Here is a 17,211-nt window from a genome sequence, read left to right as displayed (position 1 = left end):
TGCTTGGTGACTTTGAACACCAGCCTTTTTTTAAAAATAGGGAAATGGCTAAACCTAATTTTTTGTTGACACTATGGATGGGTAAGGCCAGACTCAGCCCACAAAATAGTCCATGTTTCACATTTCTACCTACAGTAGTTTTCAAGATATTCACCGATAAGTTTCAAAACTGTCCAAAGTCGCCCCGTTTTACGGTATGTTCATGATCACAGAAAACAGCCGGATAAAGCAATTATTGCATTTCAAATTTTCCCGGCGATGAATCATTGTCAAAAGTAGTGGCAGAAAGGAACAATGGGAATAAACAGGCGAGAACCATGGGGGCGACTGGTGGAGGACGGCGACGTCTAGGAGCAAGCAAGTTGGGTCGAAAACGTAATCCCATGGACACAGTGCTATCCTATCCGAGATTCTCACGCCATCCCATGCGGCCAGGAGGCGACGAGGCCACTCAACATCCGTCTTGTTCGGAGATCGAGCCCAGATGGACGGATCTATATCAAATGTAGAAACTTCCCATTGAACATACTGCTCCTCGACGTCTAGCAGCGAAGACATTTGATCGCCCCCTCGGGAGTGACCTCTCAAATGTGGAGTCGATATTTGGATGATGATCATAACGTCGATCTTGGATACCTAATTGATGTCGAGGGCTTCTTCGATGTCGGGTCGGAAAAGAGCACTGCGCCTTTCTAAGCAAAGCAGAGCATTTGCCTCCACTTAGCAGCGCTCAGATTTTCATAACAGCATGTTGATCTTCTGGCTTGCATCTATTATCTTGCTACTTTAATTTTATATCGCCCGGCCGGACGATATAAAATTAAAGTACACCTTTTTGCGTTAGCTTTTGACCATTGGGCAAAACCTTTGTACACATTCCCACATAGGTGGCGCTACAAATGGGCGGTTGGTCACAAAAAATCACCATTGGGCAAAACTATTCGGCGATCTTCCTCTATAACTCGACATTGAACGAATGGTTCAACATTTGGCAAAACAAATCGTCAATGGTCGAAAGTATTCGTCATATGCCGAGCTGGCTCCCGTTATGCCGAAGTCTGGCGAAGTGTCAAACTGTTTTGCAGATCGCTCATTTCAGTGTTCAATCTGTTTTGCTGAATGGCTGAAATGAAACACACCACGCCGGAATAGTTGTGCTCAATGCCGACTGTCGAAATGGCTCCTCAAACAGTTATGGCGAATGGTTGATTTCAAATACAAAAAGGTGTAGTAAGATAAAAGATGTCACCTGATATTATTCCGAATAATACCCAAGGCATCTAAGGATAACCTTGAAAGTTGACATCAAAACAGGTCAAGGTCAAGACCTGACAACGAAAGGGTCATATTGCAAGTCAAGCACCGTCGTAGCTGATGGCATGTCGTGACCTTCAATGGTAGATGAATATTATCGAAAAAAGCATCCTCCTTTCCACCGCCACACCTAGCTTTTTGCCTCGTGGAGGAGGACTTGGCTGAGTGAGGAATGGGGGTGCAGGTGGGGGAGGAGGAGTTCGCACACATCCGCAAGGGTTGGGTTGGAGTGGAGAATGTCAATGTCTAGCGCCGTAGCCAATGTCATGCAATTCAATGAACATCAATTCAAATAAGTTACTGAGAACTACATGCATTCCAAACACCCAACGGCTGGAACCTTACCTGCACCTGTAGCAGCTGTGCAAGGAAGCGCGGAGAGTCTCCCGGTTTCCCGTTTCCGAAGCGCAGGCCTCTGTCTGGGTGACTCGGACGGAAATATCGAAACAGATATTAGACCTTGAAGGACACACGCCACAATTCGCTCACCACACAGCGATACACGGACGCGATAGGCACCACCACTGGACCCCGCGGACGGCGGCGAGCGGGCACGACCGGCACGGAGCGCCACCAGCTCGGAACTGACACGCGGGTTCCCCGCGCCTGACCTTGACCCGGTGCCAGGCGGGACGGAACTTCCCTGCCACCAGCCCGTGTGGCAAAAATGCAGGGAACTTTTAGTACTGATCACGCTCACTAATTATACCTCGTCCGCAACACCATTTCGCAATAACTTGCAACACAAGCGTCACCAAACACGAGCGAACAGTACCCCCTCACCGCACCTTCACTTTTGGCCGCGGCTGCTGTGATGCCAGATTTGTAAACTGAGCGCTGCCAAGTGATGACGACTTATCGAAAAGTCTCTTTTACTAGTGACATTCTGACAATCCTCCTATACTCTTAGTCTTTATTTCTTTGACTTTACAGATGTTTGACCTTCATTCACTTATCCAGGCAGGGTTGGTGAAGAAAATACAATCGTCCATTCACCCATGCATCATTCATTTATTCATTTCACAGCTAACCAGAAAATGCCCAATGCCTATCAGATGAAATTGAAGTCATGAAAGCACAAATGAAAAATAACAAATGAAGATAAAACTCTATTGCAATGCAATTCAACTAGAATGAAACTTCAGAAGCTCATACGCGCATAAGCTCCTTGACATCTTAGGAAAACCTTAAAAGAAATATCCTTTTTGACTTTCTTCAGGAATTTTAAAAATCTTGAGACATTTGAAAAAAAAACAAGACTTAAATCTCTAAAAGACGAGACCTGAAGAAAAGTCTCGAAAGTATCATACAGTACTGACGCAGGTCAGACATTACATGGCGCAAAACAAAGTCGACATCCCCGCCCTTTTGTTTACGCATTCACGAAAGACACGTGGTTGGAGTTACATTAATTTTAACCATCATTTGGCCTGCTTGAGGGATCTATTGCTCTGTGCTCACAATTTTATCCAAAGTCGCACGTTACGTATATCGTAACTGTATCGTATCATTGGTTGTCATTGTCTTATCAATCGATTGTCGAATTTTTTATTCATGCTGGTTCTGGCTTCATAATGCAAAAATGTTGAATAAAATTCAGAACTTTTAAACTTCATGTAACTTTTTTACATATAATATTTGCTTAACATTGGTCACTTTCTTTTTTCCTCAGTTTTGTCACATCTCCCTTTATTGTTATTGTTACCTTATTTTTACATTAATGTAATGTATTAGTGTGGTATTAGTGTTATGCATTGTTATGTTGTGTGGTGTGAATGATGTCGTCTATTTGGCTGATGAATCACTTCAACTTAGGCAGTTACCTAGGTGAGGTACTGCACTACGGCCACACCATAGCATATTAAAGAATTTTGAAGGTCACTTGGCCTGATGGTCCCATTCTCATACTGAGCAGTGCATTTGTTCAATCAGGAATGTTGTATCAAATGTGATCCCAGTGCAGTGACTAGTGATTTATGATTGCATCCAGGCATGAAGGAGCAATTCAAATTATGACCTAGAGGGAGAGGGGTGGTGGCTCCAGTCATAAATTACTCTAATGCTGAATCAGCATGTGAAGCTGAGATAACAAAGATATTATTAAAAATGATATGAAAGGGAAGCATTATACTATTAGCATGTGTTGCAGTTGTGACTCAATTAGTAATCAATAATGATAGATGAACAGAATAGTCAGAACTCAGAAGTTCAAAAATATCTGTCAGCTGGCCTTGCACAAGAACCCATGTTTGTCATTCTCATATTTCCTTCACTCATATGTATCACTCTAGTTTAATTTTCACCTGTTTCTGGTCATAAACCCTATATAGAAAGTATCAGTATCGTTCATGAATGTAACCCACTGATGCAGGAAATGCATTGCACTAAATAGATGTATAACAAGCAACATTAGGAGCATTGTTTTGGGGCGAAAATTGCATCATGCTGGATGGGACCTGGGGATAAGCATAAAGCATTCATGTACTTATTGTACATGTACTAAGTTGATTTATATACCTTTGACATACTACCTATTTATGTCTTATTTCTTTGCTGGGCATAACCTGAAACACCTTTTCTATTGTTTTAGGAATTCAGCCATGTCTGCACCATTTGTTGACTGTGCTGAGATGGAGGATGACCCAGCAGAGGAGGACCTGGCCGATGCTGGGCCGGCAGAACCGGAGGAGGTGTGGCGCTCCACCGCCGCCGACCCGTCGCCCTCTCACCGGCGCTGCGTGATTCACATCGACATCGACTGCTTCTACGCCCAGGTGGAGATGCTGGAACGGCCGGAGCTGCGCGATAAACCGCTGGGCATCCAGCAGAAGAACATTGTCGTCACCAGCAACTACGCGGCTCGCGCGCGCGGCGTCGGCAAGTGTTGCCTGGTGACGGAGGCGCTGCAGGCCTGTCCTGACCTGGTGCTGGTGAACGGCTCCGACCTGACGCGCTACCGGCGCATGTCCGCCCGCATCCATCGGCTGCTGACGCGCTTCTCGCGGCGCGTCGAGCGACTCGGCTTCGACGAGAACTTCCTGGACGTCACGGAGGCGGCGACTCGCGCGGCGGGCGGTCCGCCGGCCGCGGCGCCGCCCGGACACGCGCTGGGGAGCGCCGACAGCTGCTCGTGCGGGTGCTCGGCGCGGCTGACGGCGGCGGCGAGTCTGGCAGCGGACGTTCGCCGCGCCCTCCGAGAGGAACTCGGCATCACCAGCTGCGCCGGCATCGGCTTCAACAAACTGCTCGCCAAGCTAGCCGGGGCGACACACAAGCCCGACCAGCAGACGGTGCTCTTTTCCGGAGGCGTGAACGACCTGCTGCTGTCTGCCGGCGCCGTACGCGCGCTGCCCGGCGTCGGCTCGCGCACTGCCACCCAGCTGGGCGATCTCGGGGTGCGGACGACGGCCGATCTGCGCCGGGCCACCCCGGCTCAGCTGCGGCCTCTGGGCAGCGCCGCCACGGTCGCCGCTCTGAGGGCTCTGGCGTTCGGTGTGGACCCTGGTGAGGTGAAGCCCTCCTCCGCCGCGCTCAGTATCGGCGTCGAGGACGGGTTCCGGCGGGTGGACAGTGTCGAGGAGTGTGAGGTGAAGCTCCGGGAGCTCGCCCGGCGCGTCATGGTGCTGCTCGGTGAGGACGGGCGTACGCCGACCGTGCTCAAGCTGTCGATCCGCCGCTACAACCGAGAGGACTACGGCAGGTTCAGAGAGAGCCGGCAGACCAAGGTGCCGCCCTCGCTGTTCGCCAGATGGAGGGAGCGCGAGCGGGAGGTGGGCGACAGGCTGCTGGCCGAGGCCATGGTGCTGCTGAAGAAGATGCTGAAGGACGAGCCGTTCCACCTGACGCTGCTCGGACTGGCCGTGACCGGGTTCAGCGAACAGAGCGGCTCGGAGAAGGCCGGCATCGCCAGGTTTGTCCAGAAGGCTGCCTCCTCAGCCACCAAGAGGAAGAGTCTCGATGATGCCACAGGAGATGACGCCCCTCCCGGAGGCGTGGACCCGGCAGTGTGGGAGAGCCTGCCGCCCGATATCAAATCGGAACTCCTACGTGACCAGGAGGTGGGCCCGAGCAAGAAACAAAAGCAGAGGTCTATTGCCAGCTTCTTTGACGGTTCGATCGATTCAAAGAGTGACTCTAAGCTCGCTGCTCTAGATGACAGGTCAGACGGCGCGGCAACGTGCTCTGATAAGGCTGGGGACACTGCAGGTGACGAAGTGACACGGTCAAGGAGCCCTTCCCCCGTGGAGCTACAGGACAGTGACGATGACAGGGGATCAGGCAGTGACCTGGATGACCCCGACAGTGACTCTGATGACCCCGGGTCACCGGTCATCGCGAGGTCGGCGACGACCCGTCGGGAGGCGGAGTTGAAGGTGAATAGTTCCACTACTGAGCGAGAGACTTTGGACGCCGAGCGGGTGAAGACCGCTTCTCCCACCAGAGGTGGTGGGTCGGAAGACCCTGTGAGATCGCGATCAGTTGGAAATTCTTCACCTCATGTAACCTCCAAACGACCCCAGGCGCCGAGCGTTTCTACCCAAGCAAACCCCGCCCATCGTTCACACCCCTCATCGGAGGAGAGAGCTGACAGCGAGGAAACGCCAGCCACCCTACATAGGCGGGTCTCGGCACAGTCCCCGTCATCCTCCACCCCCGGACCCGTACCGGACTCAGCAGCAACTGCAGCTGATCCAGACCCGACCGCTCGGTGTGAGGACCAGACTCCAGGCGGAGGAGGGTCGGGAAGCAGCCCGGAGGACTGGGACCCGGACGTGTTCAGTCAGCTGCCGCCGGACATTCAGTTCGAGCTGAAGATGGCGCGTCGGTCGGCGGGGCGTGGGGCGCCCTCCGGCGATAAGAAGGTCAGTCCCAGGGGACCAACTGCCGCAGGGGCTGCCGCCGGCGCTGGAACCGCCGGGCGAGCCAGGAACGGGTCGATTCTGAAGTTCTTCAAGAAGTGATCGGGCTGTTAGATCTGTGATTTTTAAATCGTGTGTTGTACAGTGGTGTTGTAAGCGTTGACTGTTTTGTTTGCAGGCCAGTGCTTTTTCCAGTTAAATGAAGCCACATCGTGCAATCGATCATGTTTGCATCTTTTGGAAGATGGGGGGATGGGTTTTCCGTGCGCTTAGAGGCTTTCACGAATCCGCGGAACCCGGGTCGGATAAACGAGTGCGTGGCGCTTGGCTCGGAGCGGAACCCGTCTGTCAATGTGCCATGTGAAAGGACTGCTGCCGTTAGAAGCTTGGAAATGTGATACGTTTTTACAATATATGTGTATTTACAATGTATAGGCTATCCGAAGTGCTTTATTGCGAACCCGAGGCATGCTCAAGAACAATGGTCAACCACGTACAAACAGACGGTATTATTTTAACGTTTCTGTATTTATCTCGGTGTATTGCACATGTGACTAGACGTTAGTGGCGATCGCGCATCCGTGCGCCAAAATCACCGTGTAAAGGATATCTGTCTCGATGACTCGTCAGACCAGACTCGCACTATACATCCAACTAGCCGGGGCCGACCTTCCGAGCCAGATGTTCCCACTAATCGTGTCCATTGACGAACCGTTAACCGTCGGCGGGGAGGCCCCTACAATTGGGTCGGCTCGGCTGCCCGTAACGAACTTCACACTCGGCGAGCTCGGTCGCCCCACGAGGTTTCCAGTAGGGGGCTACAGCGCCCAATGAGAGATAACAGTCCGAGGCGAGATACAATGATATACACACACGCACACAAGCCGGCATTACTAACGCGGCGGAACAACGATCATCCAGCGGGCGTGCTTGACGCGGTAACCCGACGACAAATGACGACTGACGCCACGTGGTAGGTTTTAGCGGCCAGCAACTGCCGAGACGTATACCTGTTCTTACTGATCATTTCATGATAACAAGCATGAAAAATGATGGCTTGACAACGCTCATGGTCTCGAATGTCGTCACGTTGATCGGGAGATTCCGGTATGTCCGTACACGCACACATACAGACAAACATTCACTACGAGCATTACGAACCGCATGCCATGACTAGATTGTCGGGGCAGTAAGTAGGTATGTGAACACTAACATTCTTCAGTAGCACGACAATACCAGGTTAAAGAAACTCACAAACTGAAAAGGCACTAGAATCCAGTGACTTCACATATAGATGTACGGTATCTAAATCAAAACTGTAGCTGGTAAAAAGAAATAAAAAGCTCTTACACGGGAACCTAAAAAATCCGGTAAATATGCCTCATAGAGCGAGCCACAAAAACGTACAGGTCTCGCGGGTTTTGGCGGTAGGTTTTGCACCTAGAAAATTTAGTGTACTTCAGGCTATATCTTCGTCGTCTTAAGCTTTTAAGTGTTGAAGATGCGATCGACTTGTTGGGTAACAAGCCGGCCATGATCGTGTAAAATGGCTTCATCGTAGATCGTATCATCGTAGATTCTGAGATATAACCGGAAATGTAAAAGTGCAAAACCTACCGCTTAATCTCGCGAGACCTGTACATACACACAAAGTAAAGCGTTCCCTAAAAATGCACAACTCAGCTGCAAAACGAAAGCACTATGGTGACTAGAGCAGCGGCCCCCTGCCATTCCGATGTGGATACAGTTCGGTAAATGTGTCCCGGTGAGCACTGACTCTGAAACTTTGACTGACTGAGGTAAGTTCAGATCAGAGAAGCCGATACGGACGGGTGAGTATTATGGGTGGGGAGAATACAATCGCCATCAATTTGATAAAATGGTAAACCCACACATACCACACGGTTTACTCCAAACGAGTGGCGCGTGCCTTCCCGGCAGCACTGTCATCAACACCTCGCCTTCTGAACATACAGTCCAAATGTACTAGCGACCTGTCCGACCACCTCGGCCACGTTTTCACTCCCGGCGCCGGGCTGGTCGCCGCTCCCTCTCCTCAGGGACCTCACGCCGGGCCGGACGAACCACCGACAGTCCGAACAGTGTCGCGCCACGCACAGACCCCACCGTCCCCTCCTCTACCGTCTCGCTCCTTCTCGTCCGTCGGTCGGTTCACGACTTCAGCTCCTGGACCCGCCTCCGTCCCGACACGTCTGCCTTGGTGCCGTTGGCAGCCGCGTGGCCGTTCTTCTCCTTGGAGCCCTTCTTCTTGTTCACCGCTGGACGGAGGGAAAACAGACAGGCGAAATGTTAATACAGAATAGTACGATGGACATTTTGAAGCTACATACTTCTTGATATTTGCATTTTGCGTTTCTAGTAACATAACAGAAAAGAGCAATCTTCCGAAATAATGATCCTTTTTTACACTTCAACATGACTGGCAATTCCGCCCCAGTCAGTACGTTTCTCTACAAACAAAATGCATATTCGCCAACGAAATATATCCCTCTGTTATGTCAGTGTGGCTGGGAGCTCACCCTGGGCTGCCTTGCCAACGTCCTCCTCCAGTGAAGCCAGAGACGCCTCAGTCTGAAAACCACGGGGGCCGAACCGTCACCACACCGACAACACCACACTGACCACACAGAAACCGGAGCCGCCCGGCCCCACATAGGGCCTTATTGCTGTCCTAAGAGCAATATGCGCGAGCCGGCACGCCTAAGTCGCACCTGTGCCACTGACTCCATGGTCTAGGTAACTATACCGTGCGTGAGCCGGCCCGTCTAAGTCGTACCTGTGCCAGCGATTCCATGGAGAGTGAGCGCTCCGACGCCAGGCTGTCGGAGGCCACAGAGTCCGTGGAGCCCCACAGGTCCTGTCGGGAGGGAGGACGGGGCGTCACCGGCAGAACTTCAACCACACAGGAAGGAGGATGAAGAAAATCAGAGGTGACGACTGACAGCCCAACAAAGGAAGTGGTAGCGCATAACAATCTCGTCGGCACGTCGAGTGCCGATCACATCGACACTCGATGCGATCGGCACACAATGCGATCGACACTGCGATGCGACACTCGATGCGATCGACACTGCGATCGTCGACACAATCAGTGTCGAAGATCGCATTGACCAACGTGCAATTTGTTGAATGCGTGCAATTTGCAGCTTCTTTGTGCAATGTGCGATCGTTGATGTGATGACCCACCTCCTGATCCTCCGGATCGGCCTCCTCCTGCTCCTGATGCTCTGACTCCTGATCAGAGGGCAGCTTGTAATGACACGACACAAAGGTTTTAAAATATCTGCTGGAGAAAAGATTACCACTGCTTCGCCTGCTTACCTCGTTCCTGTCTATCCATCTGCATTGCATGGGCAAACATTAATAGTTAATCGTTGATTGACTAATTTTGTCGCCGTTTCCCTTTGTAAGTTTTGTAGTACAAAATAGCGTTTTTGTCTTTTGAGAAAAAGTTCAAACAGCTCAAGTAATAAATTGCTCCATCTAAGCTGAAATATTCTTACCTGATCCTCAACTACCTCCTCTCCATCATCAGGCTCGTCCTTGTTAGCAGCATGATGGAAATGTCAATCGTCAAAAGCTGCCGTCGCTAGTTACAGTCGTGACATGTGTCGCAATTATCACGTGAAGTTCACCATTATGTTAGCAGGTAGCTACTGGGCCTCACAATATTCTTGTACTCTGACTTGCCAAACAGCGGCAATTATCCATACCTCACGGATTGCATCAAACACCCACCCAAGCATCCCAAAGAACACGGGGGAGAGCATAACTGGGAACCGTCCAGTCCCCAGTCCAGAAATCCATCACACCACCCAAATTAAACGACTTCATGCCACCGTAGTGTAACGAGTCCGACCGGCTTCACCCTCCGCTCACCCGATCACGATCACGCCCCCGCTGGCATTATATCCCACCTGTTTGATGGCCTTGATGTTGGAGCTGATCTTGGCGACGTTCAGCTTCTCCGAGACGGTGCTCATCTGTTTCATGATGCGCTCCATGGCTCTCTCGGTCTCCTCCAGCCGGCGGCGCAGCTGGTCAATCTCGGCGTCCTCCGCTGAAACCAATACAGAGACGAGAGGGTCACGTTTGGTTCAACGAGAGAGAGAGAGAGGTCAGTAGAGAACAGGGTCATGGTCAGAGGTAGGGGGTAGTGGGACTGAGAGTAACAGCCAAACCATGGTCAGATAATGCTAAGGTCAGATAGTTGAGAGAACACTGCACCTCAGAGTACCAGCCAAATATCTCAATAGGCAATTGTGCGAATAATAGCATCTTTCGCTTGACACTAACAAACGCATGAAAAAGAAATGTAAGCGCGGGAACGGACCAGCAACCGAAATTCGACAGAGAGTTACTGCGGGACATAATATAACCGCTATATAAACACGACCAAATGACCCAGCTCCCCAGTTCCACCTACGTCTGGTCTGCGCCGATGCAGCAGCGGGGACAGAGTTGGCGGCGGGCGCGGCAGCGGCGGTGACGGCGGCCTTCTGTCTGGGCGGCGGCGTCTCGGGCTCGGGCGGCGGCCGGCGCACCACCACGGGGCGGCAGCGGCCGGTCGGCGCGCCGTCCACCGTCGAGCGGCCCGAGCCGGAGTGGTAGCCGTACGAACGGTACTCGGTGGACAGGTGGTAGTCGGGAATGATGGGCTCCTTGCTCTCCGACGGGTCCGGGTTCTTGAACATCACCTGAGACACGGGGAACAGTCAGTCGCTGGACGGAATAAATGATTGATGGAGAGGGAGACAAGACTGAAACAATGGTGCCGAGTAAACATTTCTTAGCTTCAATGTATAATTCAGACAAGCTCTCAAGTAAAAAATGATAATGTTGAGGCAATTTTATATCAGTAGATCGTAGAAAGGCCCACTTCTTCTAGGTCTCAACACAGCTTCACTGTCCCAGCCTGAAGCACATCCCATTAGCCGTAAATAATCACGTAACTACTGTTTCCTCTTTCCACCACTAGATGTCAGCAATGTCGCGCACATGAGCACCGCGGCGGAACGCGCCGGTAAATCTCTGAAAGTCTCCGTTGCCAGATAGCCTTGGCCGTGGCCCGGGGCCTGTCTCCGGCGGCGGCACGGCGCTGTTGCCAGCCTATTTCGGGCGGCCGTCTGCCCGACACCAGACAGAGTGTAGCGGGGCGGCAGAAATGCGGCCGGCCGACTGTCACCGGCCGATCGGGGCTCCGTCCGCGCCCGGTGCAGAGTCGCCGGCACAGCTGAGAGACTTTGAACTCGAGCATCAGCTGTGCGGAGGTGGCCAAGGGTTTTCTTACCCGCTGGGATGAGACTGAGAAGGTATTATCCGAGACTGATAACCGAGGATATGCCGCGGCGGACGAAGCCATATGACATGCGGACGTCATGGAAGCCAAATAATGGCGCGATGTTTCCGCGGGAACTCGATGGAAAGGGCGCGCCAGAACCACACCAGTCCGTGAGTTGGGGTGGAAAGGTCACGCCTGCATTTTTAACATACGCCGCCAGTGGCCGCTCTGGGCAGACACCCGGCCCGCGGAGGCCTCGGCTGGAGCAGCGGCCGACCCCGAAATAGCAGCCAATGCGGGGACGTCCTGTGAGCACTGACGACACGACACCCATAAATCACCGAGATGGGAAAACGGTAATGACGCAACATAACCCCGAATATCTGAGCGAGCCTCTAAAATAACCACCGCACAAAACGCCAACTCTGTGGAGCCTTAAGTTTCACCAAACCACCGGTTCACTCCAACCATCACACCAAATAGTTTAAGAGATAGTTAATAGCTCTGCGATCATCCGCCCACACAAATATCACTATCCAAACAGCATCCGTGCCAAAATACTCTAACCCCATCCCCGAACGCTCAATGACCCCGTAATTAACGGTCGTGTCGTGACTGATGTGAGACAAATCATCACCATGCCCGGGCCGGTCGGGGGCCCTCGGGCTGGTATCGGCGGGGCAGCCTGTATGACCTCTGTTGGGCTCAGGTCGTGGCCGCGGTACGCGCGGAATGTATGCCGCCGCCCCCGGGGGGATCGGCAGGAGCAGACGAGTGCCAGGGTAGACGCTCGCGGCACGTGAGCACGTAACATAACACGGTAGGTAGTGTGTCGGGGTCGGCGGGAATCATAGGCGTCCGACAGGCTTCAGGTTTGTCACGTTAGCACAGCATCGAAAAATGGAAAACTAACTACTGCAATGGCGCATAGTCATTCGCAGCATTAGTGAAACTTCCTCTCGTATTATCATACCTTATGTGCACGTTACAAAATTTCCTTCCTCCCTTACAAAAACGTGCAAAGATAAGACTATGAAACACCTAGCCCACCTGAGCTCCTTAAAGGCAGACTAATTAAGCCTGTCTCAGCACGCATCCACAACAGATCTCCTCCAAACTCCACACGCCCATACCAGCCGTCCCCAGCTCCATCACGGCTCTGCGATCTCACCTTAAGTATGGTGTAGACGAAGAAGACGACGATGCCGATGGTGTAGATGGGCATGATGATGCCCATGGTGCTGCTGCCCTTGGTGGACGGCGGCACGGCGCCGTAGCCGCCCGGCGTGGGACGGCTCCCCGGCTGGGGGCCCGGCTGGAACCGGATACACGCCGGGTCAACACGGAATGATACACGGCGGAAAGAGCATGGTCAATAGAGAGTGAGAGGGAGGAACCAATAGAATATGGGTGGCTAGTAGTCAGATGACACTGAACGGAAAGGGAAGGCCACGCGATGAAAGCGAAGAATTTTATCAATAACGAATGACCCATGTTTTCAGGGTGAACATCACAAAACGTCACAGATACACCCGTCCAACCTAGAAGCCAAACGCGTCTACCAGCTCACCGGTGTTACAAAAAGACCCACTGTCCTACCCCCATCGGCCATCCGCCTTCATCTGATACCCGTGTTTCGCTGCTGTGGCCCCGACATCCCCGACATCCTGCCTCCTACTCAACCCACGCTCCTCCCCGCCCCCGTTACGGCCCACCCGACTCACCCGTCCCATTCGGTCCATGATGCGTTTCGGCTGTCGGTTGATGTCGTGTAGGTGAGCCTGGGCGGCGGGCGGCAGGTCTCCGCGCAGTCCCGGGTGGACGGGAACCCTGCGGCCCGCCGGCAGCTGGTCTGTCGGACGGAGAGAGACGGACACTGTCACCACAGGCCTCGGAGTGGAGGAGCTAGAAGGGCGGTGCAAAATGTGATGGGTGAGACCACTGATCACGTTGGCGACAGAAGTAACAAGAGAAGAGTTCGACAAACGTGGTGTTTTGTACGCTAAAAGATCAGATCAGTGACGGCAACGAAGTTTCACTTGAGTAAGTTAACTCTGAAGCTTCAACCTATTTTTTTTTTTTTATAAATTTAGCTCGAATGTTTGAATGGACGGATTGACAGAGCCGGAGCCCACGCTAAGCAGAGCTTGTTGCGTAGACTCCGACCCCTACCGTCCGATTGCGCAATTCCGGGTAACGGGAGGATTTAGATGCCAAAGTTTAACGTGCCCTTCAAAGCCGGACACGGCCTGTCCCACTCAACTGACTTCAACTGGCTGCGGCTGCTCCCACCAACCGCAGCCATCCCCGTCAGGAGTCTCAAATATCGAGCGCCGGAGCGTCTCGAACCCGGGCTCTCACTACCGGGAGTCCAATGCTCTACCAACTGAGCTACGGGACAGACAAACCTATCTATGTAACATCGGAATGGATATAGCATAAATTCATTAACATCAGACACTTAGTATCTGTTAGCATCAACACATGCACTACAGGGTGTCCGGAAAGTCCTGGCGCTTCTTTTGGACGCCGTGTAACGCGCGCTGTGATTATTGGACATTCAGCCAATCATCACAGACATGACCCCTCGTTGATTGCTCAGCCAGAGGTCGTGTAAATATGACCTTGAAATCGTTTTCAGTGATGGGTAGATGGGCGAAGATGCGCCTTGTCGCTGAATGCCTGCGCGCGGCGGCCGGGTGCGACTTGAACGAGGCTCGAGCTGCAGCGCGATGCGGCGTTTTTCGATGAATGGTTTAGCAGGTAAAGGTTTATTTCGACTCGGGAATTCCTTAGAAAATATCCTCAGACCGTTTCGAACGCGATATGGGAACGGAGCAGCATTTCAGCGCGGCAATCGAAGAAAGTGCGGGGGTCTGATGGACAAAAATGTCCCATCATCTTCGTCAATGTCGAATAAATGAATAACAGGCTGGCCCACGAGGGGTTCCTGGACAGCCACATCAACCCGAGGGTCAAGACGACATGCCCTAAGGGTCACTTCGCATTTCAACAGCACAGAGCACCCTCCAACAACGCCGCTGCCATTCAAGCTAAACTGACAGAGGAGCTTGCCGGGCCAGATCACCGTGGCGAAATGAGATCAGGCCGCCTTATTCTCCTAACCTGACCCGCTCGACTAAGGCGTGCTACGCGTTTTGTAGAACAGGATCTAGGCCATTTCTCACCCCAACCTGGAGTCGCTGAAGACTCGCATCATGACAGCATGGGAGGACCTGGAAATGCCCCGCATCGTCAAAACCCGCAGACGCTTCCTCCCCTACGTCGAGGCCGTCGTCGGCGCCGACGATGGTTACATTGAATGAGCACGTAGCGGAAGCATGTGGCTTGGTGTCCCTGGTCATTGTTTTGATCCATTGATTAGTATCTATGAACCAATGGCATTTGTTTTAGAAAATGTTGAAAAGCGCCAGAACTATCCGGACACCCTGTAGTGGCTGAAATGGCTCGAATTATTCATGCAAAAGATAGGCGTTATTATTCAGAACGAATAGAGCCGTACCACAGCAAACAACCACAATATCAGTATTGCAAACCCCCGACGCATTATAGAGGCAGGTTCACTGTTATTCACAAAGCTTCCAGCTACCGTGTTAGTCATGTTTCACAAAACGCGTGAGAAGGTCAGGAACTGTAACGCAGCCACCATTTCCGTCATCTGGTATTGATGAGCTGCAGCAGTTTGTTAGTCACGCGTCACATTTCTATTAGGACGTCCGCCACCACCGGGACCGTGTGGCGACTCTGTGGCAGCGCTCACTGGCGGCGGTGAGCTCGATCCCGCGTGGCGGCCGGACGTCCGCCCTCCGCACTCCGAACGTCCCCTCCAGGCAGCCCGTCAGGTTCCTGGTGGGCGGGTCGTCGGCGGCGCGGCGGAACTTCTCCAGCGCCGGCTCATCCAGCTGCACGCCGCAGGCGCGCCACAGCTCGTCGGCGCACCAGCCGGCCAGGCCCGGCGTCCAGATGTCCGGCCGCGGCTCGGGCGGTAGGTGCAGCGAGGCAGTCTCGGCGCTGCTGCGGTCGGCCCGCCACGACAGCCGCCGACACAGCTCCGTGAAGAAGAGCGCATTGCGCTCCTTGGTGAACGGCACCGGGTGGCAGCAGGGCAGAATGCTCGGAGGTCGGGTGCCAGTAATGGCAGCTGTTGGATGTGGGGTCATGGAAGAGTTAACCCTCAAGGGAAGGGCAGTGGTAACTGGAGATTCCAGCCAGTGTCAATTGATAACCTATCCATAAATTTTGGGAACCAATCTACCATGCTGCAAAGAATGGTAATGTTGGCAAAACTGTCTCAGCAAAGCCTGGAATATCCCGCAGCCAGTCTTCAGAATGATGTACTGCTTTATGAGCAGCTCAAGCCTAAAAGGCCTGAAGAACAGAGCAGCTCAAGGTCATGGTCTAAAATGTTGTGCTGACAGATGCCCAGGAATCTATTGTGTTGGCAAGGAAGATAGAACAAGATCAGCCATGGCATAATGCTAACATTTGAGCTTCCTTAATTAAGCTGGAGTGGAATGGTTTATCATCTGGTTGATTATCCTGGCTGGCCCAGTATGTCAGCTGTCACCATGACGTGCAATCTGGGCAGTGTTTCACGGGACGCTGCTACCACGCTGCTATCAAATTGCGCGAGCTGACGTCACACTTGTGGTAGTGTTGGAGCAATGGGCCTGTTGATGTTTCCATAGAAACCCAATTTGACACGTGTAAAAGCAGCGTGCTGTTATCACCGGTGAAACAGGGCCCTGGCAGTGATGAAACAGCCACACTGCTCTAGGCATTCTAAAGTGAACAAATTTGTGTGTGGCTGTTTTCAAACAAAATAATTTAAGTCAAAGTAGCATATCTATGATTAACTAAGCTCCAAAAGTTAGGCCTTGCTTACCCCTGGTAACCAGAAGTTAAAAAAGGAGCACACACAGCTTTGTCCGGGATTAAGACCCTTCGCTAACATTTGGGTACACACGACAGCAAGTCCATGCAAGCCGAGTGCATCCACAAGACATCTTCTTAAACCTGGCCATTTCTTGAGTTACAGCAAACATTAATATTGAAAAACTTTTCAAAGTGTGTTTGGCATAACGCAAATCCATATCTAGCCGCAATAACCTCAAGATGAAAAAACTTTTGCAGCCAATTTTTGCGCCAGAAATGACTCATTTTGCGAAGAAGCCTTATACTTGCCTTCATTAGTCGTTTCCGGAGGCGCAGGGGTGAATGAGGACTGCAGCATGGGGAAGAATATTCTTGGCCATAATAAAGCGAAGCAGCCAACAACTAAGGACAAAATAAGCACACTTTTCCCTGACCTAAGCCCCGCAGCGACCTCCATCTTCGACTTGTTGTTATGGTTCGAATTGCCAGTTCTACTTGTTTCAATGAACTTGCGATATACGGCACATGTTCTAGAGATTCGCTATAAGTTATTAGAGATATCTCCAGTCATTTCAAAGAACCGATGCAAAAGCCAAGCCTGATTGCTGACTATTTATGCAGACAAATTGAAGATAAGCTTTCGATCTTTTCACACTTGTTTCCGAAACGTTATAAATAACTGTGCTTCATTTATGAACCCGCTTTGAAGGTTTATTGTTCAGAAACCGACAGAACTCCCAAATCTAGCGAGATTTTTAGATTTTTTTGATAAATTTGAAACGTTATGACGTAATTAAAAAAAACTTGCAACTGTTTTACGTAATATTTCATTTATTTTTC

General features: G+C 51.8%; 3 protein-coding genes across 8 annotated transcripts in view; 1 reads left to right on the top strand and 2 right to left on the bottom strand.

The window, feature by feature from the left end:
• Positions 1 to 2,072, bottom strand: part of LOC122394655 (1-phosphatidylinositol 4,5-bisphosphate phosphodiesterase classes I and II-like) — a 78,060-nt gene extending 75,988 nt beyond the window's left edge. For 3 of the 4 annotated variants that reach the window (XM_043391665.1, XM_043391667.1, XM_043391666.1), the window contains exon 1: positions 1,660 to 2,072. The gene's annotated coding sequence lies outside the window, so the exon portion shown is untranslated. The remainder of the gene's footprint in view (positions 1 to 1,659) is intronic. The other variant, XM_043391664.1, reaches the window with a different exon arrangement.
• Positions 2,073 to 3,853: 1,781 nt separating this feature from the next.
• LOC122394653 (DNA polymerase iota-like) lies at positions 3,854 to 6,603 on the top strand. The gene has a single exon (XM_043391660.1). The coding sequence runs from the start codon at positions 3,915 to 3,917 to the stop codon at positions 6,273 to 6,275; it is 2,361 nt and encodes a 786-aa protein (XP_043247595.1). The 5' UTR covers positions 3,854 to 3,914; the 3' UTR covers positions 6,276 to 6,603.
• Positions 6,604 to 7,898: 1,295 nt separating this feature from the next.
• On the bottom strand, positions 7,899 to 16,898 carry LOC122394654 (resistance to inhibitors of cholinesterase protein 3-like). 3 transcript variants are annotated; one of them, XM_043391662.1, is made up of 9 exons: positions 16,681 to 16,887; positions 15,257 to 15,637; positions 13,200 to 13,327; positions 12,647 to 12,790; positions 10,621 to 10,891; positions 10,112 to 10,254; positions 8,971 to 9,051; positions 8,714 to 8,765; positions 7,899 to 8,452 (listed from the first exon to the last, which is right to left on the bottom strand). In XM_043391662.1, exons 1-9 carry the CDS (start codon positions 16,826 to 16,828, stop codon positions 8,346 to 8,348), a joined length of 1,455 nt encoding a protein of 484 aa, XP_043247597.1. In that variant the 5' UTR covers positions 16,829 to 16,887; the 3' UTR covers positions 7,899 to 8,345. The 3 variants fall into 3 exon arrangements, with proteins under 3 accessions (XP_043247597.1, XP_043247596.1, XP_043247598.1); XM_043391661.1 differs by lacking the exons at positions 7,899 to 8,452; positions 8,714 to 8,765; positions 8,971 to 9,051 and adding exons at positions 9,060 to 9,443; positions 9,698 to 9,736 and having other exon boundaries at positions 16,681 to 16,893; XM_043391663.1 differs by lacking the exons at positions 7,899 to 8,452; positions 8,714 to 8,765; positions 8,971 to 9,051; positions 15,257 to 15,637 and adding exons at positions 9,060 to 9,443; positions 9,698 to 9,736 and having other exon boundaries at positions 16,681 to 16,898.
• Between the last annotated feature and the right edge of the window lie 313 nt (positions 16,899 to 17,211).

This window comes from Amphibalanus amphitrite, unplaced genomic scaffold (assembly GCF_019059575.1).
Source record: "Amphibalanus amphitrite isolate SeventyFive unplaced genomic scaffold, NRLGWU_Aamphi_draft 000603F_arrow, whole genome shotgun sequence".
In the NCBI taxonomy this organism is placed as follows: Eukaryota; Metazoa; Arthropoda; class Thecostraca; order Balanomorpha; family Balanidae; genus Amphibalanus; species Amphibalanus amphitrite.
This window is presented reverse-complemented; position numbering and strand designations above follow the sequence as displayed.